Here is a 27,871-nt window from a genome sequence, read left to right on the forward strand (position 1 = left end):
GGGTGCCCGGGAACCTGAAGGTTGTGACGGTTTCCACGCGTTCTCCGTATATGACAAGGGGGGTGTGGTCTCGTCTGTCCTTTCTGAAGTCCGTAACGACTTCTTTAGTTTTCTGGACATTCAGTGTCAGGTTATTAGCTGAGCACCAGAGGGACAGTTTCTCTACCTCAGCCCTATATACCATCTCATCTCCATCTACATCATAAAATATCAAAAGCATGAAAAACACTCAACAAATGTCACAATACAGTCACAAAATATCATAAAGCATAAAAAAATAGCATGAAAAACAGTCACAAAGCATGTAGGAGCCACACATTCTTTGCTGGGGATTGTTTGGGTCATGTGGGCACCGTAGATGGCGCTCGTAGGTTATATTAGGGGCTGAATCACCTGCACTTTTTGTTGACCGCCTTTTGTTCAGTTATGATACACGTGCAAACCGTGCATGTTTTACATCTGATCCGCGCGTGTATCTCCAAATAGCCTCTGTAGTAGCTGTTGTGTTTATCAGTAAACATCGTGAAACTTACCTGCACTCAGCGTGCTTCTCTGTACTGGCAGCGCGTCATACAATCGTACGGGACCTATCTCTAAGGGCTGGAAAGTCGACGAAAGCGATCGCTCACAGCGCAAACGAATCGGTGAGACGCCCAGTAAGCGCCACGTCATACGTCGGTCAAGGAGGACAGGTAAGCTTACCTGTGCGTGTCTGTGTGTGTAGAAGGAATCTGGATTGCATCAATGTTAAAGTGTCTCCGTTTGGAACGTGAATAAAGACAAAGAGGAGACCAGAGCTGCATGTTGACAACACCCTGGTGTCAAGTGGCCTTACAGGGGCTGGAGACCAGGACTGCAAACTGCCAATTGTTCCGGTCCAGGTTAAATCTAACAAAGGAACTAAAATTGTTATCACTTACGCTTTCTTGGATCAGGGGAGTACTGCAGTTTAATGCAAAAGCTCCACCTCACAAATGAGGAAGGGGCGCATTCTCCTTCGAACCATGCCAGGAGAAAGCTGTAAGCAGTAACATCGTGTCGGGCCTGAAGGTTGCAGCACTGGAGGGGGACAATTTTCTTGAGCTGCCAAGCGCTTACACGCAAGAGTCCATGCCTGTGCGCAGAGGAAATATCCCTACTGAAAGGGATATTAAACAATGGTCATATCTGAAACACATTCACTTACCTCAGATTGAGGCAGGAATAGAGCTATTTATAGAAACCAATGTTCCTAAAGCACTAGAACCATTGGAGGTGGTGTGTAGTGTGAATGATGGACCATATGCTATCTGTACCTTGCTGGGCTAGACAGTTAATGGTCCACTGATGGGAAACAGTGGGGAGACTGTTAACTGGGAGCATCCACAAATAGTGAACCTGGATGTCCTCTGGCAGCAACAGTTCAAGAATGATTTCCCCGAAAGCAGTGTTGATGAGCAACCCGCAATGTCCGGAGAAGATCAAAGGTTCCTGGAGTTTGTCACCAGCTCAGTAAAGCAGGTGGAGGGGCATTACCAGATTCCGTTACCTTTGAGGAACATTGACATCAGCATGCCAAATAATAAGAAAATTGATGAGCAGCGCTTGTGTTGTTTGAAAAGAAGGTTTCAGAAGAACTTAACTTTTCATACTGACTACAACATGTTTATAAGTGACCTTCTGGCTAAAGGTTATGCAGAGAAGGTGCCCGAAGAGGAGCTGTACCGTGGTGATGGAAAATTATGGTACATACCACGCCACGAAGTTTACCATCCCACTAAACGAAAGACCAGAGTTGTGTCTGACTGTGGAGCAAGATATCAAGGAACATCACTGAACGCTCAACTTCTACAGGGCCCTGATCTTACCAGCTCGCTGATTGGAGTGGTGACCCGATTTAGGAGGGAACCAATTGTGATCTTGGCTGACGTCATGAATAATAGGCCTGGAGTGCTGAAAGCCATCACAGAGCAAAAGGCATTGAAGGGTTGGACGTGGAGCTGGACTCGCTACCTGTGGAGAGAGTGCTGGGTGTGGAATGGACCATTAAATCAGACTCCTTCAAGTTCCTGTTCTGCTCAATAGAGGTACGTGGACACCAGCAGCAATCAAGCAGATACGGCCTCTAGAGGCGTGAAAGTTGACGTGTTCATCGGGGATGCTACATGGGTGTCATGTGCCTGAGAGTGAATGGCCTGTTGACCAGGAAGACCTCCATCACCTTTCACTTGGCGGTCCTGAGGTCAAAGGAGTTGCAGTGAATGTTGTCCAGGTCAGGGAAGAACCTGTAACTCTCTTGATTGAGTACTTTTCCTCCTAGACAAGTCTAAAGAAATCACTGGCATGGCTCTTGAGAATTAAAGGCTGGCTCATGTCAGTTACATCTGACCTTTACCCAGTCTGACGTTAGTAAGGAACAACAGACATCCTCTGTGGAAAGGCAGATGAAGGATTTTAGGAGGACAGCGGTGCACAGGTGTCACACAGTGAAAGACCTGGACCAGGCTGAGCTAGCTGTCATCAAGTTCTGCCGGGGAAAGAGCAGCCTGTTAAGAAGTCCAGTCACCTCCATAAGCTATGTCTACAGCTGCAAGATGGAATCCTGAGAGTTGGTGGTCGGCTCAGTAGATTGTCTTTGCCTGTGGAAGAGAAACATCCTATAATCCTAGCGAAAGATCTCCACATCTCAGAGCTCTTACACGTACATCAGGAAGTTGGACACGGTTGCCGTAACCATATGCTGTCTAAGCTGAGAGAGATACTGGATATCTGGTGTTCAGCTATCAGGAGAGTGCTAGCCAAGTGTATCATCAGTGTATCAGTGTATCAGAACTTGGATGAAGAAAGCCTTCACGCAGTGCTTTGTGAGACTGACGCCATAATAAACAGCAGACCAATCACCAAAGCTTCCATGGATCCGAATGACCTGGAAGCGCTGACGCCAAATCACCTGCTGCTGTTAAAAGACCTCACCAACATTGCCACCAGGAGTGTTTGAGCCCTCAGACATTTATGCACATAGGACGTGGAAACAGGTTCAATATATGTCTGAAATGTTTTGGAGAAGAGGGGTCAGGGAATACTTGCCTCAGCTGCAGGAGTGGCAGAAATGGACAGGAGTCAAGAGGAATCTTGTCGTGGGAGACCTTGTCATGGACAGCGCGGCGCCTCGAAACCCTTGGCCTGTGGGACAAGTGATACAAATCTTCCCGGACCGAAGAGAATTTGTTTGTCAGGTGCGGATTAAAACCCGGAGCAGCTGTCTGGACCGGCCTATCACAAATGTTTGCCTGCTGCAGGAGGCTGAAGCCATTTGAGGGCATGCCGGCTTCAGTTGTGACTTCTTTGACTTTGTTTTGATGGCAGTCGTAGATTATATTAGGGGCTGAATCACCTGCACTGGGTGGAGAGAGGAGAGTCAAGTAGCTGTAATTTTTGTTGACCGCCTTTTGTTCAGTTATGACACACGTGCAAACAGTACACGTTTTACATCTGATCCATGCGTGTATCTCCAAATAGCCGCTGTAGTAGCTGTTGTGTTTATCAGTAAACATTCTGAAACTTACCTAGACTCAGCGTGCTTCTCTCTGTACTGGCAACACGCCAAACAAACATACAGGACCTATCTCTACCTCTCAGGTGACGTTAAAGGGCTGGAAAGTCGTCACAAAGCACACAAAAAAGTCACAAAGCAAAAAAAATACACAAAAAATAACACAAAGCATAAAAAATACACAATATAGCATAAAAACACAAAAAATTATCACAATACAGTGAAAAACAGTTACAAAATATCATGATGCATGAAAAACAAAAAAAATGTCACAATACAATGAAAAACAAGTCATAAAATAACATAAAGCATGAAAACACTGAAAAAAAAGTCATACTGAAATAAGGAATGAAAATAATCAATCAATCAATCAAAAATATCATAGTAAAGTAAAGCATAACAAATAGTGAAAAAAACCACACAATAATAAAGCATGTAAAACAGTGAACAACATTCAAAAAAATGTAATAGTATAGTAAGACGTGAAATACACTCAAAACTGTGATAGTATAGTAAAGCATGAAAAACAATGGAAAAACATTAATAAACACAAATACTATAACAGTACAGTAAAGCATGAAAAACAGTTATAAACACTCAAATACTGTAATAGTACAGTAATGCATGAAAATCACTCAAATACTGTCATAGTACAGAAAAGCATGAAAAAAAGTCATAAACACTCAAATACTGTAATAGTACAGTAAGGCATGAAAAACAGTAATAAACAGTCAAAAAACAACGTAGTACAGTAAAGCATGAAAAACAGTCATAAACACTCAAATACTGTAATAGTACAGTAAGGCATAAAAAAACAGTCAAAAAAGGTCATAGTACAGTAAAGGCATGAAAAACAGTCATAAACACTCAAATACTGTAATAGTATATAAGGCATAAAAAACAGTCAAAAAAGGTCATAGTACAGTAAAGCATGAAAAACAGTCATAAACACTCAAATACTGTAATAGTACAGTAAGGCATGAAAAACAGTGGAAAAATACTCAAATAATGTCATGGTAGAGTAAGGCATGAAAATCACTCAAAAAATGCCATAGTACAGTAATGCATGAAAATCACTCAAAAAGGTCATAGAACAGTAAAGCATGAAAAACAATGGAGAAACATTAATAAACACAAATACTGTATTAGTACAGTAAAGCATGAAAAACAATAATAAACAGTCAAAAAACATCATAGCATAGTAAGGCATGAAAAACAGTCATAAACAGTCAAAAAATGTCATAGTACAGTAAGGCATGAAAAACAGTCATTAACAGTCAAAAAATGTCATAGTACAGTAAGGCATGAAAAACAGTCAAAAAAGGTCATAGTACAGTAAAGCATGAAAAACAGTCATAAACACTCAAATACTGTAATAGTACAGTAATGCATGAAAAACAGTGGGAAAACACTCAAATACTGTCATAGTAGAGTAAACCATGGAAAACAGTCATAAACACTCAAATACTGTAATAGTACAGTAAGGCATGAAAAACAGTAATAAACAGTCAAAAAATGTCATAGTTTAGTAAGGCATGAAAAATGGTCAAAAAATGTCATAGTATAGTAGGGCATGAAAAAGTGTCAAAAAGAGTCAAAAAATGTCATAGTATAGTAAGGCATGACAATCACTCAAAAAATGCCATAGTACAGTAAGGCATGAAAAATAGTAATAAACAGTCAAAAAATGCCATAGTACAGTAAGGCATGAAAAACAGTCATAAACACTCAAATACTGTAATAGTATAGTAAGGCATAAAAAAAACAGTCAAAAAAGGTCATAGTACAGTAAGGCATGAAAAACAGTCATAAACACTCAAATACTGTAATAGTACAGTAAGGCATGAAAAACAGTGGAAAAATACTCAAATAATGTCATGGTAGAGTAAGGCATGAAAATCACTCAAAAAATGCCATAGTACAGTAATGCATGAAAATCACTCAAAAAGGTCATAGAACAGTAAAGCATGAAAAACAATGGAGAAACATTAATAAACACAAATACTGTAATAGTACAGTAAGGCATGAAAAACAGTCATAAACAGTCAAAAAATGTCATAGTACAGTAAGGCATGAAAAACAGTCAGAAACAGTCAAAAAATGTTATAGTACAGTAAAGCATGAAAAACAGTGGAAAAATACTCAAATAATATCATAGTAGAGTAAGGCATGAAAATCACTCAAATACTGTAACAGTACAGTAAGGCATGAAAAACAATAATAAACAGTCAAAAAACAACATAGTACAGTAAGGCATGAAAATCACTCAAATACTGTCATAGTAGAGTAAGGCATGAAAATCACTCAAAAAAGGTCATAGTACAGTAAAGCATGAAAAAAAGTCATAAACACTCAAATACTGTAATAGTACAGTAAGGCATGAAAAACAGTAATAAACAGTCAAAAAACAACGTAGTACAGTAAAGCATGAAAAACAGTCATAAACACTCAAATACTGTAATAGTACAGTAAGGCATAAAAAAACAGTCAAAAAAGGTCATAGTACAATAAGGCATGAAAAACAGTCATAAACACTCAAATACTGTAATAGTATAGTAAGGCATAAAAAAACAGTCAAAAAAGGTCATAGTACAGTAAAGCATGAAAAACAGTCATAAACACTCAAATACTGTAATAGTACAGTAAGGCATGAAAAACTGTGGAAAAATACTCAAATAATGTCATGGTAGAGTAAGGCATGAAAATCACTCAAAAAATGCCATAGTACAGTAATGCATGAAAATCACTCAAAAAGGTCATAGAACAGTAAAGCATGAAAAACAATGGAGAAACATTAATAAACACAAATACTGTATTAGTACAGTAAAGCATGAAAAACAATAATAAACAGTCAAAAAACATCATAGCATAGTAAGGCATGAAAAACAGTCATAAACAGTCAAAAAATGTCATAGTACAGTAAGGCATGAAAAACAGTCATTAACAGTCAAAAAATGTCATAGTACAGTAAGGCATGAAAAACAGTCAAAAAAGGTCATAGTACAGTAAAGCATGAAAAACAGTCATAAACACTCAAATACTGTAATAGTACAGTAATGCATGAAAAACAGTGGGAAAACACTCAAATACTGTCATAGTAGAGTAAACCATGGAAAACAGTCATAAACACTCAAATACTGTAATAGTACAGTAAGGCATGAAAAACAGTAATAAACAGTCAAAAAATGTCATAGTTTAGTAAGGCATGAAAAATGGTCAAAAAATGTCATAGTATAGTAGGGCATGAAAAAGTGTCAAAAAGAGTCAAAAAATGTCATAGTATAGTAGGGCATGAAAAATAGTAATAAACAGTCAAAAAATGCCATAGTACAGTAAGGCATGAAAAATAGTAATAAACAGTCAAAAAATGCCATAGTACAGTAAGGCATGAAAAACAGTCATAAACACTCAAATACTGTAATAGTATAGTAAGGCATAAAAAAACAGTCAAAAAAGGTCATAGTACAGTAAGGCATGAAAAACAGTCATAAACACTCAAATACTGTAATAGTACAGTAAGGCATGAAAAACTGTGGAAAAATACTCAAATAATGTCATGGTAGAGTAAGGCATGAAAATCACTCAAAAAATGCCATAGTAGAGTAAGGCATGAAAAACAGTGAAAAACACTCAAATACTGTAATAGTACAGTAATGCATGAAAATCACTCAAAAAGGTCACAGAACAGTAAAGCATGAAAAACAATGGAGAAACATTAATAAACACAAATACTGTAATAGTACAGTAAAGCATGAAAAACAGAGGAAAAATACTCAAATAATGTCATGGTAGAGTAAGGCATGAAAATCACTCAAAAACTGTCATAGTACAGTAAAGCATGAAAAACATTAATGAACACAAATACTGTAATAGTACAGTAAGGCATGAAAAACAGTAATAAACAGTCAAAAAACAACGTAGTACAGTAAAGCATGAAAAACAGTCATAAACACTCAAATACTGTAATACTACAGTAAGGCATAAAAAACAGTCAAAAAAGGTCATAGAACAGTAAAGCATGAAAAACAATGGAAAAACATTAATAAACACAAATACTGTAATAGTACAGTAAGGCATGAAAAACAGTGGAAAACACTCCAATACTGTCATAGTACAGTAAAGCATGAAAATCACTCAAAAAATACCATAGTAGAGTAAGGCATGAAAAACAGTCATAAACAGTCAAAAAATGTAATAGTACAGTAAGGCATGGAAAACAGTGAAAAACACTCAAATAATGTCATAGTAGAGCTAGGCATGAAAAACAGTCAAAAAATGTCATAGTACAGTAAGGCATGGAAAACAGTCAAAAACACTCAAATAATGTTATAGCACTGTAAAATGTCAAAGGTTTTGTCCTTTGAGATCAGCAAATTACCAGTCTTACCATGTAAATGAATTCCCCCAAACAAATTAGTGTTGATTTCAGTGGGTGGAGTGTCTGTTAGAAAAGTGATTGTCTGTTCTTTTTCTGCATCAGGAGTGGATGAAAGAAAACAACAGCATTTAGATGGACAGACTGACTCCTGTTGTTGTCCAGTTTTAGTTCCACATAAATGAGCTGACAGGTAGTTTCAGCAAGACATCTGATGAAGACTTCAAGCATAGCAATCCCCACACATCAGGTAACAAAAAAAAACACCTGTCTTTACATAAGAATGGTTGATTAATTGGAAAGTTAGACAAAATGATTGTCGTTAGTCTGTTGTCAGTGTCTTTTTCTGTGAATTTCAGTGTCTCCACTGCAAAACAAGATGAGGTTCATCTGCGCCCGTGTGCTGGAGACGAGATTGTGCCGTATCAACAAGGAGCCATGTCTAAACTTTCCACTTCCAGGCAAAGCTTCACATTGTGTTGAAAGAATTTTACACTGGTGTGATTGCTGAAGTTAGGCAGCAGCACAAATAAAACACAAGTAAATAAATGCAAAAGAAATGATTGTGTGATTTGTGTTGTATATAAAGATGTACGTGCGACAGATATTAAATGACACAACTACAACAACAGAACTATATTAAACAAATGCCAACATTAAAAGAAAAGGGACTGCGAGTTGTAATCTTACGTGAAGCAGACAAAGTGCGAGAGCCCCAGCTTTGGTTTACAGGTTCTGTGAACGCCTCTCCAAGCACTCTTGACTCCCTGGCGTAACGGGATAACCGTCAAAGCGCAACATCAGACGCAGTTCTTGCGAAACTGACAGCACTGGTGGCGTTATGAAACAGAGAAAAATGAACAGCTGAAATTGTATAAAAAATAATAACAGACAAGAAGAAAACTAAACTACACTATATGAGACCAGATAGAGACAACTATACTCCCTTAGACTGACTAATGAATTTTGAATTTAAACACCAAATGTGACTGCTCATAAAGCTTGGTTAGCATTCTAGCTGCAGCTTTCAGAACCATTTGTAGACTTTTAGTGCTAGCATGTGGTAGGCCCCAAAACATTACAAAAATCAAGTAATTCTTAAACATATACACTTTTAAAGTCTGTGTAAAGCACTAATGCCATTCTGAGTTAGTCACACCAAAATCTGGAAAAAATAAGGAGCTCTGTTAGAGAGTCCACTGAAGGTGGTGAAGCCACAATTTCAATAATTTCATACTTAATTTATATTACTATTTATTTAAGGTTTTACATGTATTTCTAACCCTAACCCCATTTGTAATGGTTTTATATTTATTTTTAGAGCAATTTTTTCTGTGTTGGTTTTATACTTGATATTTAAAGGGCTTCAATTTATCAATTCAGGGTTTCTATTCTGTGTCAAACTGCAACTGAGATAATGACAGAGTCAGACTAAAAAGAATAAACACTGACCTTCTGGAAACATCTTCATGTCTGTCTCTTTTCTCTGTGATTTAATGGTTGAAGTTTGAATTCTGTGGAGAAAAACACAACAAACTATATATATATATAGATGTAACTTTTAACACATCAAAATAAAAGTGTTTCTGGGTATTGAACTTCAAACTGTACAAATAGAGATAGAAGTAAAGGACACTAAATTTACAAAGAAACCAGTATGTGGACTAACTGGTTCTGGACTCATCAGAGTTAAATTTGTTTTCTACACAAAGACAGAAGAAGCTGCTCTGACTACAGAAGTGACTCCACCAGCTGCTCATATTCACACAACAGCAGTGGATGGAAATGTTTGTTTCTCCAATGTAAGTTAAAATTTGAACAAAATTTGGTTAAGAGAGGAAGGACGAGACGAGACACAAAAACAGGCAGAAAGAGAGAGAGGGGGAAGGAGACAGACAAAATGAGAGAGATGTAACCAAGACGATCATCGGCAGTTGCTGAAGATATATAATTTAATGGCAGTGCTCTGTGTTGAACAGGTGACGAAGCTTTTTGTGAATTACCTGGAGGCCTCTGTCCTGGTCTAAACAATTCCTTCATTGTACAAAGATTCTCTGATCGTGGACGAAGTGGAGACACCTGGAGGAAATAAAGAGAGAAACATACAAAGCACAATGATCAATACACTGTGACCTGTTCATCAACAGTTTAACCATGAAAACACAGAAAAATATTCAACATTACAGCTGAACCATAACATTTTCCAAACATTAGAGGAGTGTCTCAGAAAATGAGCTGTCACATATGACAAGAAAAAGCATCACATCTTTAAGAACCAATCACAATAAATATTTGGGAAATCACATGGAATCATGTATATTGCTGTGAACTTTAAAAACTTTCATTTAAGTACATTTTTGAAAGCAGGGTTTTAACTTGTGGTATTTTTAATTATACTTCAGTCCACAGACAGAAAATTACCTCACAACTATTTAGTTTTTATGTATTATTATAACTGCTACTATTTTCTGACATGATTAATCAGTCATTATTATATTCAATACTAATCTCATTAAATACAGGGCACAGAGCAGAGGCCTGTACTACGAAGCGAGGTTACTGGCCTATCAGAGTAACTTCAGGAGTAACTTGGTGACGTCAGGTGTAACATCCCAGTTAACCTGTACTACGAAAGGTGGATAGGTTTTACCCGGGGTAATTAACACTGCATCTCTAAACTGCTACTTCTACCTAAGTACTGCCCCACAGGTAGATACCGGCACGACGACAGAGAGAGGCTGACTCCGAAGGACAGGGGTTGCCTAAAGACCATCAGCCCCCCCACCCCCACCAATAAATGGTATTTTTTATGCTCCGCATTTTCCACTTTCAATTTTTCAAATTTGTAATTTTTCTTTCTCACAGTCAAGCGGCAGATTTTAGCATTATTAGTGTTGCATATTATCGATTTCAATAATCCTTTAAATGTGGGTGGGGGCATTATTGTCCTGAAAGACAATATAATGCGACAGGCTGTTGTAATTGCAGTTGATAATGAACCTCAGGGAAGCACAGTAAGCTTTGTGGAACACACTGGCAGAGAGATGCAAGACAGTAGAGGACATGAGACTATTAGACGACACTACTATTATATTAGGCAACAACAGACTAGATGACAGTACTATTATATTAGACGACTACAACAGCAGCAGCCGAACTGACTAGACTAGACTACTGGATGACTACTATATTAAATGACACTACAACAACAGATTAGATGACGCTACTATATTAGACTACTACTACAACATTAGATGAGACTACTGGATGACAGTACTATATTAGACTACTATTATATTAGACTACTTCAGCAACAACAACACCACAACAGACTAGACAAGACTACTAGATAATAGTACTATATTAAATGACAGTACTACAACTACAACAGACTAGATGACAATACTATGGTAAACACCACTACTATATTAGACTACTACTACATCAACAACAACAGCAGAACAGACTAGACAAGACTACTAGATAATAGTACTATATTAAATGACACTACTACTATATCAAACCAAAACATGCAGTATTAATGATGGGAAATATGAATGCGTACCACTTTATAGAATCTTTATATTTCATCCAGGTTCAGATTTCCACTGAGGCTGAAATACTGTTAACATGAAGTTCATACTCAACATAACAGCATTACATTCATACATATACAGCCAGAGTGTTCCAGGCAGATCATCATTCACAGAGAGTAACAGCTCATTTTCAGACATGTGACCCACGTGTTGACTGTAATCCAAGTATCTGAAATATCATCACATATTTTCCGTGTCCTTACAGCTCATATTACAGATTAAGAATCCAGAGAACGTGTGACCAGTCTCCCTGGCTTTGTTGACAGCTGCGGTTTTACTGCGGTGTCGTTACAGTCTCTTTAAATTCCTCGTAAACTGACAGAATTAACGTGCGCTCTTCATCTGAGAATTAAGTCAACACTGACTCAATTTACCGACATCTTCACCACCATAATTTCAGTCATAGTCACCACAAACAAATGGTGAGGGGATCAATGAATGGCTATAGATAGATTAATACCACAAAGCTACAAAGACACACAAACGCCAAAGAGGAAAAAAACGAAATTGCAAAATGACCACAATGCCACACTTAAAACCGCTAGACCCGCAACTGGAAAAAACATGACGACGATAATCCACCATAAACTGACTTAAAATGACCAAGCTGGAGCTACAAACTACAAAGAAGCAGTCAAATGCTATGGTAGGCTAATGGTATGCTAGTAATGGTACAGAGATGCAAACAGTTGTAAACAAACAGACTAATAAACAGTTGACAACAACGTAGCAGGGACGCCACAATTACACTTCAACCCAAACAAACAAAAAAGACGCCAAAAAGGGAACACTGCCAAAAAACATCCTTAAACGATAAGGCTAATGCTAACGCTCTACGTTTATGCTAACGTTAATGTTAACGCTTGCTATTAGTGAGATTGGACGCTGAGCACACCTGCGGCGGCGGCGAGGTGAGGCTAATGCTAATGCTAACACCCAGGTGTTAGCATTCGGCTAATGCTAACACGAGGTGAGGCTAATGCTAATACTAACACCCTCACCTCGCCGCCGCCGCAGGTGTGTTCAGCGTCCAATCTCACCTGTGTTCGACAAAAAACAGCTCCAGAGTTTGTTTTAGCATCTTACCTGTGTTCGACAAAAATTTTAAGCATTCGGACCTCGGTAACGACGTTCCCTCGCACTACTGGCAAACAGAGGCAATGATTCGAACAAGGGTCATATCTGATTCGCCTCTCTGAACAGCTCCTCCCAGAAGCTCGTGACCAATGACGAGCCACGTCGTGACCAATGACGACATACGTCAGCTAACAGGAAGGTGCTCTACTATTATTGCGAATCTGAGACTTCAGTAAACCCATTTTAAGCATCAAAACACTTTAGGACACGAGTAAAGGTGCGTTTTCACAAAACGTTAAATATCGAACTCCATTTTTTTAAATTATAAAACACTTGGCAGCATCAGACCCCCAAGGGTTAATGATAAACTGTGCAATATATCCTCGAGGTTAGAACCCATATATACATAAAGAGAGATTAAAAATCTATCACATGTACCCCAACGGACTCATATATTGTGGAGAGGTAGGGGGACTTGGAATGCCAAGCTCAGCATTTTCTTAAGTCATTATGCATAAATAGTGTGTGATATAGCCAATATATATTTTCCCTATATTTTGAACACCTTAACTAACAATAAAAACTGAAAAACAGTGACAGTGACTCATTTACTCTAACAAAAAACAAAGCAATCCCAAGTAATCAGTAGTCAAACAAATAAATTACAGTACTGACAAGCTGACGAAAACCGCTCAAAGAATTCATATTTAGTACAAACAAAACAAATCTGTGACAGCAACTGGTCAAAAGAAAAGTATCAAACAATGGTTCCTTTGCCAAATTGTGGGCCAAATATTTTTTTCTGTTCTGGACACAGTATGAAATTGGATAAAATATCCAAAAAGATTTTGAGACAAAGGATGCTGTTGTTGAAAGCTGCATTTTCCAAATAACATAAAAGATCAACAATAACTTAATAACTGTATGATGACCCCTAACACGTAACCCAAATGCATGTTACGATAACTGTGAGTAAATGCATTATACAATTAAACCAATATGATCATATGTGCCCAGTGTACAGTTTATAACTGTAAAGCAAAAGATGAATGAAGAGTGAATACGATTCTGCAACATAAAGCCTCATTGTTCCAGGAATTATTCCAGTAAAGCCATGATCACTGATATATTATGTATGTATGGATATAACAGTAAATGCACAATGTAAACATACAAGGATTATGACAACTGACATATTTGGTAGTGTTTTTGACCTCTGCTCTCCACAGCAACATCACAGCCAGCAACCAGATGGGTTATCACAATATTTCTATGCAAACTGCGCTCATTGTTTTATAACTGCTTTCTGATACTCCACCCGTGTGTGTAGAAACAGATGTGATGCATATAATGCAAAAACTAATTCAATGAAGTATGTTGATGCTACCAAAACATTTTTTTAAAAGATATTCTGCCACCACTCATTGTAAACCTTTATACTTGACCTATATTGTACCTTTGCATTCTCTGATCAATATGGTGAAATTTACCATCGTATCTCACTGCTATCACCTTTATATGTTCTTACATCAGGTACAGTAAGTATCCAGAAAACGTTGAGTGGACATATTGACCAGCATAAAGTCCTGCAGCCTGGTCTGACGGCAGCTGTATGTGTACAGTGTCTCTGTGTCGTAATGGGAGTACAGCGCTCCCTGAAGCCTGATCCAGCAAGCCCTTTTTGAACTCATCGTAAGTGTACATCACTGGCTCATTGTTCTTCATCAGTGCCACCCACACATTACCTCCTTTGCAGTGGACATGGTAGCAAAGTAATAGATCACCTGGTATGGTACAGGTGAAAATACCAGTTTGGGGATTGTAGTCTTGATTGCCGTTGTGCAGGAGTTTGTCGAAGATGACCGGAGAGCTGACAGGAGGGAACGGATTTGTTGAGCTTAGCTGGTGAATTGAGGCTAAAAGCCTAAAAACCCAAACCTCTGGCTAAAAATGTCACAGTAGAGTAAGGCGTCAAAAACCGTCAGTGAATGTCATAGTATAGTAAGCTGTGAAAAACTGTCAGTATAACTTTTTAATATCACAAAAGTGATCTTGTAATGCAGAAATGCCAAATCTTCTCTACTTGCAAATAAAATGTAAAATTGAGGTTGAAAACCCTAACCTCTGGCTAATAATATTCACTTTGATACAATATTAAATACAGCAGCAGAATATTCTTTAGAAGTATTTATTTGAGTAACATAATCCTTTATCAGTCACAACAACAACAATAGAAAAGGGCATCATATATACAAGACTGTGTACACAGTGATAGATTGGATTTGAGTACTGATATTGCACAGTTTGAAATAAGAAGTGAGATATAAGTCAAAGTAATCTGTTACTAGATGTAGTTTGAAACAGTAAAAGTTAAATGTAACTTTAGAAGTAATATGTAAAAAGAAAAATAGTACGTAATGGTAGAAGTAATAGTAAACCAAAATAGAAATAAAAGTTAAAAAAGTATAGTCAGGAGTCACTCAATGTAACAGTACAGTAAAGTGTGTCACAGCCTGGCTCAACAACTGTGACAAGAGAGGGAGATGGCACGAGTTGGCAGGTTAAAAACAGGAATTTATTTTTACAAAAGGTAAATTAATCAACTTAACCAAACACATGGACAACCAAACTAACGAAAAGAAAACGGCAGCTGCCACCACGATCGGCCGGGACCAGGAACCATCCTCCCAGCCCCCCATCGGACTCCAGACTGGGGGTTAATATAAGAAGGAGCACACACTGGGCCCAGGTGTGGCTCAATCAGCTGATGACCCTCCACCATGACCCAACACCTGCAGCAAGAAAGAAATAGAAGGAAAACACAACAGGGACACCTAGTATCCAGGTGGAGGAGTCGTCACAAGTGTCACAAACTGTCAGTATAGTCATGGGTCTAATATGTAAAAAACTATTTGGACTTACAGATGAGTTTGTGTGATCAATGTGTGTTGTTGTCTGTGCAGGAGGAGAAGACGACAGCAGTTGAAGACCTGAAGTGGATGAAAGAATGAAGCTGTTAATGAAATAAAAGAGCTCCACCATCTAACTGCTGTAAACTGTGTTGCTTTCCTGTTGTTCAAGTGAAAACACTTAGTTACAACAGTACTGTTAAGTATTTGTGCAAATATTTGTGCAGAAGAGTTCAGCAGTGCAGTTCTGGTAGCCTGGTATACTCCTGTATACACTATAGTAAACATATATAGTTGTGCTGTAAATAGAGTAGATGTCAGAGTGAATAACTATAGCTTACATACCACACAGAAACTATAATAACACTGCGTTAGCATCATAATGCAGTGTCCAGTGAGGGACACCATGCAGGTGAATTACTGTAAAATGCTTGTTACAGTGTTCTTGTCCTTATGGAAAAGTCATAATAGCCCAGAGCTCTGAGGGATGTAGATAGTTGGGGTGTAGTCCTAACACTCTTGGGTGCATGTGATAGGGAAATGAATTGTATTTGTGTATATGATTATGAAAATGGTGGTGGTGTTGGGGGGAGGGGGTTGTTGACCGGCAGGTAGCTTGTGGAGTTAAACCTGTCAGCCGTGTGGGGAGATAGCTAGAAGGCTGCAAGGACTTAATGTATGAGATTATCAGCCTGTGGAATAGCAGAACTGTGCAGCCAATTAAATGAACAGTGAGTAGACATGTTTTTGCGGAAGTCACCTATTATTAAACTGGACTCAGTCTTTCATTCTGCAGAGATGAAACAACTGGTAACACATCACAATTGTAAGAGTATGAAAATGTTAGTTAGCTTCTGGAGAGTGACAGGAAGTTGCAGGCGCTCAGAACAAACGTATAAGTGTGCTTTACGAGCTGCTTAACCCTGCATCCTCCACCTACATGCTGAAAATTAAATTAAATGTCACTCTGCAAAATTATCACCAGAACAAATGAAGTGAAGTACACACTTGTTTCTGTCTGCCAGGCGATATGTCTCCCTGTGACTGACCTTTATAACATACTTCTCGCGGAGTGTCTTGATTGTGATTATGTTATTCTACTTAATGCTGCGATTCGCTCTCCTCAGGTGGGAGTAAGATGATGATAATATCAGCTTTAATTAAACAAAATGGCAAAGGGCTTAATTATTTGTCCACAGCAGAATTTTTACAGAATGTCACCCTGTATTTATCTGAACAGTCACGGATGTGTGTTGGTATCCCTAACTGTCATCAGCGCTTGTTGAAGAATGGTTGTCCTGTTGTCTCTAAGGCAACACACATTGACCTTAGAGACATTTTCAAGGAGGGAAAAATAGAATAGAGACAGAATAAGAAGGCAGCACATGTAACAGGCAGTTAAACATCGTGGTGAGTGTGCACTGAAGGGAAACTCTGCTCTGACATTTCAGCACTGTCAGTCACTTATAGCGCAGCAATATAGGGCATACTGTTATGAATGATTCATGTAGTGAAACGCTTTAAAAAATACAGAGGCAAGGAGTGTAAAGACACAAGAGAAGGGGTTCTGCAAAGAGCGATATCTGCTAAATGTTTGGTGCACCCGGGAGCATCTCACACACCATCTGGCAATTGTGACTTTTTCCAGATTCTCTGACACAGACAAAAAGAGATGAGTTTATGTCCTTCCTGCATCACTCACCTCCCATAGTGTCAGTTTATTGCATGGAGCTGCAGATAGACCAGTTTGCCACAGCAGCCTGTGGCAATAACAGTCCAAGAGAGAATATTTACAGCTTGCCAGATTTCATTAAAGTCAGCTCATGTATCTGTGTCTTTTTCTTTAACTGCTATGAGATTAAAAAAAAAAAAAAAAACCTCTCACACAACATCCAGACTGATTCTGAATTAATACACGTCTCATAATTCCTGCTTTAACTTTGTCACCTGTTGGTATGTTTTCTCCCTCATCAATCACAGAGGTCATTAAAGAAAATATAATCACAACCTCCTGCCTTGGTATTATCATATTCACTGTAGGCATCCAGACAGCCTGACAACCAAAAATTATTTTAACTACATAATGAGTTTGAAATATGATATGGACACTGAAAGAAAACCTGCGGCTACAAAACTGAGCCTCCTGTGAACCAGTGCTGAAAAAAAAACAAAAAAAACATGACTTTCAAAGTGTTGCTCAACAACATGACCTCCACCTGCTGCAAGACTACTGATAACCTGCATTACCACAAACAGGAACAGCACTAACCCGAGGCTAATGCATCACATTTACCTCAGGGATGTCAACAGTGTGTCAGCACAGGTGATCACTTTGTTTTTCTGGAGCTACTGAAGTCACAATAAGAGAGAGATAAATATACTAATAATTTATTACCTGTATCAATCTAGTTAATCTATTGATTAAAAAAGATTTCCAGATTAGCCTAGGTTGCAGCTGTTGTAATCAGGACATTTGCCTGAATTTTAAAAGCAAATTAGAGCCATTATAACTGGAATATTATAAGGATTACCTATTGTGAACTGAATATTTAATGTTGAAATTTAAGGAGTAGTTATCTGTGTTATTTTTCAACATTTTTGCATTCTTGCTTTGACGTAGGTGAAAAAAAAATCATCAAAAAAACTAATCTAACTCTAAAGCAAGAAAATGTATTTCCCAAAACATCAAGCCATTCCTTTAAATACTACACAGTTTGTAACACTGAAATATTTCACTTTGAAAAACATCTGAGTTTTAAAGCTTCAAAGTCCTCTCTTTGAAATTCCCAAGGAGTTTCAAACATACATCCAATATCCTACTTGAACATTCAGGCTAGAATAATCAATGGAGCCTGAATAGAATCGATCACACCCATGTCCAATCAGATCAGTCTCAAGTTTGCCATATCACCTTAAAATGTTCTAATATTTGTGTTGTGTTCAAAGTTTGTTTCTGCTGCCCTCATTATTTTGGCCCTTATTTACTTCCATACAGTTTCTCCCTGTAAGAAAACCCACGCCAAAAGCTATTTTTTCAAATGCAATAACACACATGAAGAAACTCATATTATAGTGTTAAAATTTAATGTGGTTCTGCGAGATGTGGTGGCTGTTTTTTCAACTTGGATCGAAAAACACAATGGCTGCAGGAGCTTGTTTGACAGAGTGCGCAAGATGGATGGGGAGCGACACATGTGTCCAGAGGGCACAATGTAAGACTGCAGAGTCACTGGACTGCGGTAGTGTTATGTGTGTGTTAGTGTGTGTAGCACCTTGCTTCTGCACTTCCCTCAGACAAAAAAGATCATGTAAACACATTATTCTCCTTCGCTCAGATGTCAGGCTGCTTAACTCCTCAAAGCAGCGTGTACAATACTAACCCCAGCTGTTCTCCCTGAGGCAGCAGCAGCGACAGCAGCAACAAAATGCAGCCAGGACTCACCCCTCCAACTTGCTGCTGCAGCGGGGCCTTTGATGCAGACGAGTCCAGGCGTCGGATTGATGGTGTGTTGGGCGATGGGAGCAGAGGTGTCAAGTCACTGAAGCATTTCAGGCGAGCTGGATGCCAGTTTGCTCAATAAATAAACTCCAACTGGAGAGGGAAGTGGGCAGCAAGAGGACGAGATGTGGGAGGGATGCTGGCATCTCTGATTCATTTAGAGCATGTGACAGCAAGAACACAGACAGTGCTCTTTAGTGTTGGTTGGTGGTGGACTGTTTGATTTAAACACAGGCACTGTATGTACACACATACGTTTCCTGATGTGTGTTTAAGAAAAAAAGAAAGAGGAAGAGCTGCTTGTTTGCATTTCTGTATTTTAGTCTAATCTTTACCTGGCCTGTATAAAGCTTCCTAAAAATCTCAAGATTAAAGCCATCTTTTCAGAATGTTATCCATCTTGGATTTCAGACTTTTTTTTAGGTGACAGGTGATGCTGCTGTAAATCCATTTCATGACCAGGTTTTCACTTTAGAGTTCATAAAAATGTGGGTGGTCCAGTCTGTAAAAGCCACACTGGTGATCTTACTTCAGCCATCATAAAGTAAATTTAAAGGCCCTAAAAAGTGTTTCCTCTTGCTCTTTCTCTTTCTGTTCTTACTATGAATAATCAGTATTTAACAATACAAGGATATTTTTTTGGTTTCTACTTTGATTGTTACTTGTTTAGTTGAGTATTTAATTTTTACACAGATTTCACTTGGAGCTTTCAAGTGAAATTCTGTTGCTGTTGCTACACAGATAGCATTAGCATTAATAGTGTTTACATACCAAGAGATTCAGCCAGAATTGTGTTTGGAGAGGTTACCACCATCTGGGCAGCGCTGCTTCTTCATCCTCTCATGCTGGACTGAGGACTGACTGGACCACAGTGACTCGCCATCGCAAAGTGGTATTATGAGGCTAGCTGGTTAGCATGCTAACCTCACTAGAAGAAAGGAAGTGATAGGAAACAAAAGTTAACACTGGCACTGCCCTCCATGAAATGAAGTTTGATTCTTCTAGACTGGTAAATAAACAGCTGTTAACGCGAGCACTGGCTGTGTAGCAAAAATTTAAATATAACTGATTTTTAATTAATTAATTAATTAAATTAATTTTTAAGAAATCCATCATAGCACAGCAGTCCTAAACAAAAAACTCAGCTCAACAAATATATGTATAGACCTGTGTATATATGTGGGTGAGCATTCATGTGTGTGTGAGGATATGTAGAAAAACATACATGTACATAAGCACAGATAAAAGCACTACTATTAATTCTGATTCATTGTAATAGATTATACTCCAACAAAAATAAGGCCAGTGGGTAGCCAGCCTTAGTTGAGATACAGCAAATGGTTTTAAATTGAATAAATATCAGTCTCCTCAATTTGTTGTGTAAGTGTCCATGGAGACCTAAAATAGAAATAAAATATGGCAGCTTAGACACACTTCTGAGTACACTTCAAGTATTATGTCCAACATGTACATCTTATATTGGCACACAGAACTTAGATTAGTAATATGGGGCAACCACACTCCACTGTTAAAACGCAACATTTCTTGAAGCTGCATTGCATTCTGGATTGGAGGATTTGGTGAGTGGAGTAAAATGGTCTCTGTCTCGTCTATAATGATTCCATCCTGTATGATTACTGGATATTATTAGAAAATTGTGAAAGCTGCCAAGAATGCTCTTTGGAGTAAAAATTACACTAAATAACAAAATGTAGGTTTCATCTCCAATCATGTGTTTTTAGGGGCATTATAGGGTTTTAAGGTGGATTTCTACCATTTCCAAATGGCATCAGTATTTATGGATATGAACACAGAGAGAAGGAAAAGTGCATTTTTATACTGAAGACACAATTAGGCATTCCTTGGTTTCTTGGCATAACCAGACCTCAGAGTTGAAGACTACAAATGTCTTACAGGCTGAGCAGTAAAAAAGGGCCTGTGAGATTGGGAAATGTCAGGTCAGTTGATATGTGGCTGAGAGAGAAAAAAAAACGGGGAAATGAGTGGGAGACGTGTGCTCTGCTGTGGGAGACTGCATGAAATGGCAAAGGCACAGAGAGGAAATTGCACTCAAACTACTTTAACAGCCAGACGTGCCCCTGGAATTATTTGATTATTTGGAAAATGACAGTGTGTTAATCTGCAGTAAAGAGGAACCAACAGGTTTTTGTGTACACATTACCTATGATGTTCATTTTGATGTTACATCCTGGGCTGAGAATCAAGACATAATGGTGTTTCTAATAATATTAGACTCTTTAAATATTTAATGTGAATACAATGTGAATACTTACACTTACACACACACACACACACACACACACACACACACACATACACATATATATATATATATATATATATATATATATATATATATATATATATATAGAGAGAGAGAGAGAGAGAGAGAGAGAGAGAGAGAGAGCTCAGGATAAAGCAGGCTGCAAGATACAGAACCCCCAAATGCCCCCAATGGCATACCATCTGTTTATATATATGTGTGTGTGTGTGTGTGTTAGAGCGTAATATAAATGTGTATGAGTGAACGACTTGAACAAAATTGCGTTGCATTTGCATTAATTTTTCAGTTTCAGTGAAAAATCCAAGGCATTTAATCATCAACACTCACAAGATCCAAAATGGTGCAATGGCTCCATCTAGTGGCTGAAACAATACACTGGTTAGTTCTTGTTTTCAATGGGATAGATGGGTAGATAGATACCACTAATACATTATTATTTCAATATCAGTGAATTAATCCCAAACAGAAATTGCAGAAACTAACAAGATGAGTAAAATAACTTTAATAGGCAAATATACTAAATTATTACTAAAATATGGAAAGCATAATCTTAGATTTAATATGTATTGAAATTTACAATGTAAAATAATACTCACTTATCTTGGTAGCTTTGGTCCACATGCAGGGGTCCACTGTGAGTTGCATTTTAACTTGACCACTATGTAAGCCAGTCACACCATCACTTGGTCAGTAAGGAGAAGTGAATTCCCAGAATTCCCACATGAATCACATGGTCTCTGACAGTCTGATCAGGACATTAAGACATAAACAACAGGGACAGTAGTTAGTCATTCATACTCAATGCAAATAACAGATTCACTTTCAAGCAAAACAGTGAACAGTGGGGAAAAAAACACACATTTTCTCAATTCTGTGCATGCACTCAGTCTGGTTATGTTAGCTAACAGTTGAGGTGTATAAGTGACATTAGCTTGGTTAGCTTAACAAAAGGGGCACCGCTAAAGCTCACTAATCACAATGTTATAATTCTGTTTAATCAAAAACCAAAGTGTGAACACAAAATAATAATAAACACAAAACAGTGGAGAGGATATACTGAATTAAACACTGGGCTGATTATAACATTTTACATTCACTCACAGGCCAAATCCAAGCCTGACAAGTTATTACTGAAAGAAAAAAAAAACATTCATTTGAAAACTCTTTAAAGCAACATGGGATCATCATTATTAGATCACAGATGTTTTCCCCTTTTGTAGATGCATCAAGACTTCATCAAGCTGATGATGCCCATAAGTGAGAAGTCAGTCAAGACTCTAATCATGTTTTACACTTGATGTAACACTCAAGGTGAAAAAAAATCTCCTCTGTGGAAAAGAGAAAATGCCCTGTTTAGAGCTGGCCTGATGGAAAGCAAACAGGATCAGAGAGTAAGTAGAAATGAGGCGTGACAGAGCATACAGTAGCTGTTCAATCACTGCTCCACTGCTTCAGACATAGTGTGGTCTGATCTCTGAAATATAATGCTATACTGCCCTCTGCTGGTCAACATGAGAAACTGGATTCTGTGTTTCCTGATGCTTCATTGGACATTGGGCTATTTCATCATTCTTATTTTCATTATGTACATATTTTACACAGTAATGTCTTTCTTTACTTCCTTAGTACTGAACACTTTGTGGTTCCATAATTACCCATACCTCAGTGAAAAAAAACAAACACGAGTAATGTTTAACATAATTTATATTTATTTTCTTTTGAACAAAATGTTAATAAATGTATTTGTTTTACGTCCAAAAAAGATCATGACTCGTGGGACGCATTTTATAAATAATTTCATCCAAGTCTTTTGTAGAAAAAAAAGAAAGTAAATTAGCAAACTAAAGCATCTCTAGTATGACAATATGACAACTTTATCATAATTTTTTCTCTATATTTGAACCCTTTTCTCAATTCAAGCTTCATTTTTTTGTATATTTTTCTTAAGACCTCTTTATCTCATCTTTTTAACATCCAACTTAGTCCTACTCATCAACTCACACCACTGCTTTAGACAACAGAAAAATGCGGCAAAAATCTCAAAAAACAGACAAAAACCAAGGAGGCAAACAGAAAACACTGAGATTCCAACAGTGGGGGGGTGGGGGAGGTTGGGGGGAAGGAGAGGTGGCCATTTTGGGATCCCACATCCTCAGGACATATTTACAACAGAAAGGACAAGGGGGGTTTGTGGTGGTGGCGGCGGTGGTGGTGGATTAGGGGAGAGTGGGTGGGTTAGTTTGAGGTGGGGTTCATCTGCATAGATCCACAGGACTCAGATCGTGAACAGCTAGAGATCGATAGGGACGGAGCACAAAGTGTGGGCCTGTTACATCCGCTGCTGTCTTCAAGGGAATGTAGCTCTCGTCAACACAGTTTGTCAAGGAAAAACAAACAAACAAACGGAACAACACGCCACACGAGAATATCAAGCAAAAAGGGATCAGAGAGTAAACTGAGGGCTAAAGTCTACGAACTGTGTCTCGAAAATCCAGAGGCAAGCGTGGACTTGACTTCCATGTGACATCCCACTGATGCTGTGTGTGTGTGTGTGTGTGTGTGTGTGTGAAGAGCAAATCAATGGCCAGTACGTGATGTGAGGCGAGGTAAAGTCAAGCTGTTAATGGGGGAGGGAGGAGGCACTGATACCACGCTGTCACAGCCAAGAACAATTTGGAGGTGAAGTTGAAACTCCAATCTGTCTGTCGTTAGAGGCAACTAGGATGGATGACAACAACTATCTTCATTAGCTGGATTTAGCGTCCTTAGCTTTTTGGTTTATCACCAGTTGCTCATGGTATCAGATTGGATAAATCTCCTTTTCTCTAGATAAAAAGGGGAGTTTAAACTCTTCTTAATCCCTGCGTGACCTGTCCCCTTACATCAATGTGCACTTTACTAGCAGCAGCCATGCAAAAAAGGAAGAAAAAAAAAACAGAACAAAATCAGATGGATCAGCCCTTTAAAACTCCTCACACTCCTCGCACGCTGACACTAGACAGCCCTTTGCTAGTCTGTGAAAGATAGCGGTTGATCAGCTTGTCTAAGGGTGTTTTAAGAGTCGACAGATTGATTGATTGATTGATTGATTGATTGATTTGGTGGTTCTTGGTCACTCGCGCCAACTACCGAGAAGTCGAGCCGACAGCAGTGAGGAGGCCACAAAGCAGCTTTTTCCCCTCTTTTTCCCCAGCAGAGAGGCACTCAAAGATCTGGGGCCTCATTTATCAAAGCGAGTGGAGAAGTTATAAATGTCAAGAAAAAAGCTGGTATTTTCCCCAAACACACCTTCGTGCAGTGCTCAGTGATAAATCTCTCCTGTTCTACCTCCATCTGTTTATGCACATAAAGGCTCATTTAGATACAGAGACGCCCCCAGAATGCCTCATGAACATAGGTCTCATTTTGCCTGGGTTCCTGCAGTGTTACTTGTGTTATTTTCTGTTTGACTGTGCTCTACATTTACACAAATCATTTGTTGCTGGCAGTTGTGAATGTGGTTGGACTGTGTGTAATGTGGTGTGCCCAATTCGTGAACATCTCCCTACTATCTGGACAGGTTTGTTTGGAACAATATTATGCCTGTTGTTACTCTATAAATCTACTGTCTACTGACAAACCTTCTCTCCAAGAACATTTTGTAGATAAAATCCCACATTTCCACAGAGCTACATGAAAATTCTGTGAGTACAAGTGAAACCAGAGACATTAAAGACGGTGAGATTAAAATAGTAATATCAAAATCTGATGACTCATCTTGCACTCAAGGGTAAATGTATTCAATCAAGTGTGATTATGGGTAACTAGCTAACACACCCAACATATAAAACTGCACTTACTGGTAGCAGGAATATCTTAGAGGTGTGTGTTTGAATCTTTCTGATCTGACAACAGGGGTGAGGGAGGTGAGGGTGGAGGACAACAGACCTACAGGCCTCATGCTGCGTTCAAGGCTCTAAGAATAGAGGGTGGTGTAAGGTGTACAGAATAGAAAGCTCCTGCAGGCAAATTTGTGATTGTGATATATAAATAAAAATGGCTATCTGATAAGCCACGCCCCCTTTTGTTTGGTCCAATCATATCTATGTAATTTGATTTAAATCCCTGTGCACATTTTCAAGCATGAGAAGAAGCTGATAAATGGGACTCTGTGTAGAAACTAGCTAACGCACAGTTGATAAATGAGGCCCCTGGTGTTTTGACTTCATACACCCGTCCTCTAGTGTCCCTACAGTCACATGCATGACAGCTGCAAACACTCGCTGTGGCGTTACGACGAGCCACCGGGCTGCCTCCCCTGCAACACCGACACTACCGTCTGAGGTAAACTGAACACGTTTTGGAAACCAGAGAACACCGCTTCCCCTCCAGGCAGCGACGCACGGCCTCTAAGCTCAGCATCGACTCCCGCAACACCCTGGGATCACGAGCTGAACCGTCACTACCTTCCTCCCTGCTAACTTGCTCAATGGCCCAACAAGTTAGAAGAGAGAGCGCGCCCAGTCTCAGAGCACTTAAGGTCCTAAAATGTGTAGGCATGTACCGTCGTATAGAGGTTGAGAAAAGATCTAGTGGGACAAAACACAAGCTGAACATCAGAATATAGAAGAATCACAAACATTTTGTTTTCACAGACCCACATGAAGGATGGATGAGCTGGTCCTGGCAGACCCCCGAGCAACATCACATACAAGGTAGTTAAGATGATGCCTTTAAGGTGATGGAGAGGAGGAAGTGGACCACAGCTGATATGTCAAAACTTTCTGGCACCTGAAAATAATGCAGCAGAAATCTATGGGTAATGATGAGTGAGAGCACACACTTTGTAATGTCTGTTTTCCCTCTGACGTACCATCCATACACACACCGAAAACGGAAGGGAAGGAAGGGAGGGAAGAAGGGAAGGGAGAGGAGAGGAAAGGAGAGGAGGGACAATATGCTAGAAAACATTTGGATGGAATAGAAACAATGAGCAGGTTTCAAGTGGCAAGAGGTCAGTTCTTTAGGGGGGTGGTTCTCAAACATCTCGGTTCGTCGATGTCCAATCCCAGCACCCTTAGCTCCAGTTAAAACCCTCCCACTTCCTGTAGTTGATGGTTCATCTGCGGCAGATTGTAGAGGCATTTCCAGCATGTCTCGCCAGATGTGTCCCTGGCAGCCATGACATTGTAAAAGCCATAATCCTCTCGGGCGACATCACTCTTTACAAGCTCCAGCCTTGATTCAACCCCAAGGTTCACTCCTCATTTGAAGCACTCTCCTCTGGTGAGAAAATGGCAGCCATGCCCACCAACGTAGAATTATGAGAGGCTGAAATGATGATGACAGTGTGTAGGAGGACGAGGGCCAGCAGGCAGATCTTCAGTCGCCCGCTGCACAGTCTCGGGGTGGCGGCGGAGGTGACCGAGGCCCCCTCGGGCTGGCAGGAAGAAGCAGTCCTTTTTAGTGTCCCGCCTGATGGGTTGTCCATTTTGGAGTCCCATCGAACGTCGCAGCACTCCGCCTCACTGTCTGATGGATGTTCTCCCAAGAGCCCTGAGAGACAGATAACACAGGTTTAAACTGCTGACTTTTCCCTGCTGTTTGTACTGTACATTTATAACAGGGGTTGAGGTGATGTGGTTTTCTGATGACCAATACCAGTAAAATCTGAATGTGAGTGCCAAGAATCAATACATTCTGTAGTTTTAATCTTCCTATCCTTTAGATCATGGGACATTAAGGTTCTCCATGGAAAGCATTAAAAACTGACTGAATTCAGAAAAACTGAAGCTCTTTAAAGCTCCACTATGTAACATATGAAAGACAAAAATAACACATTTTTCTTCTTACAAATTAAAAGCTGAATTCATAATATATAAAATAATAAAACAAACCGTTGCTCACTTCAAAAAACTGTTTAGACTTTGGCAGAAAATTGAGTGTTTGTGCCCCCGTTGTTATTTATTATTTATCCTTTAGGATTAATTATTAGTAGACTTAAGAACAAGTATAGAATGTTACAACACAATATACAACACAACAACAACCACCTACTGTGTATGTATCTACAGCTGATGTATCTCACTCCTCTGAGCCATAGAGCTCCATTATTGTCCAGAAACTATTAAAAAGACATCAGTGAGCCACACTGCATCTCTGGCTGACATGTTCCTTCATTATCATCAGCACACACACCTGCTGCCAAAAATACTCACAGCAGCAAGTATGTCTACGACAAATGTGCTGTTTCTTCCTGTTTATTAAAAACTACACTTTCCAGCTCTTTATGGAAAAACGACATTTCTCATTGACCTGTTTTACTGAGACGCAAACGCATTGTTGGTTTTGGTCTTTTCATTGGATTTGTTGACAATAAGACGAACCCCATAGAATGTCACCAGCCTTTAACTCTACAAAAGGTTGATGAAAACGCCCTCACATCAAAGCACACTGGGATTATGTCTGCCGTTGAGCTAAAGAGTCTCAAGATAACAAGCATTAAATCCGAGGGGGAAAAATCCTCTATTATGGTAAATATCGTTTTAAATTGTGAATATATATTGTGGCATTGTTGAAATTAATTGAGAAATTATTTA

At 38.9% G+C, this 27,871-nt stretch overlaps 1 protein-coding gene and 2 long non-coding RNA genes across 3 annotated transcripts in view; all 3 read right to left on the reverse strand.

Annotated features, from left to right (window-relative positions):
* Positions 1-8,147: 8,147 nt before the first annotated feature.
* LOC127139130 (uncharacterized) lies at positions 8,148-12,670 on the reverse strand. Its single transcript, XR_007809069.1, has 4 exons — positions 12,590-12,670; positions 9,911-9,986; positions 9,360-9,421; positions 8,148-8,737 (listed from the first exon to the last, which is right to left on the reverse strand). It is a non-coding gene; the product is annotated as an uncharacterized LOC127139130 (long non-coding RNA).
* Positions 12,671-14,758: 2,088 nt separating this feature from the next.
* On the reverse strand, positions 14,759-19,151 carry LOC108900608 (uncharacterized). Its single transcript, XR_001963761.2, has 3 exons — positions 18,932-19,151; positions 15,503-15,570; positions 14,759-15,372 (listed from the first exon to the last, which is right to left on the reverse strand). It is a non-coding gene; the product is annotated as an uncharacterized LOC108900608 (long non-coding RNA).
* Positions 19,152-22,979: 3,828 nt separating this feature from the next.
* nalf1a (NALCN channel auxiliary factor 1a) overlaps positions 22,980-27,871 on the reverse strand; it is a 35,731-nt gene continuing 30,839 nt past the window's right edge. Inside the window, exon 3 of the mRNA XM_018701788.2 lies at positions 22,980-26,828. Coding sequence (XP_018557304.1) covers positions 26,530-26,828 — 299 coding nt within the window. The 3' untranslated portion in view covers positions 22,980-26,529. The remainder of the gene's footprint in view (positions 26,829-27,871) is intronic.

This window comes from Lates calcarifer, linkage group LG7_2, assembly GCF_001640805.2.
Source record: "Lates calcarifer isolate ASB-BC8 linkage group LG7_2, TLL_Latcal_v3, whole genome shotgun sequence".
Classification (NCBI taxonomy): Eukaryota; Metazoa; Chordata; class Actinopteri; family Centropomidae; genus Lates; species Lates calcarifer.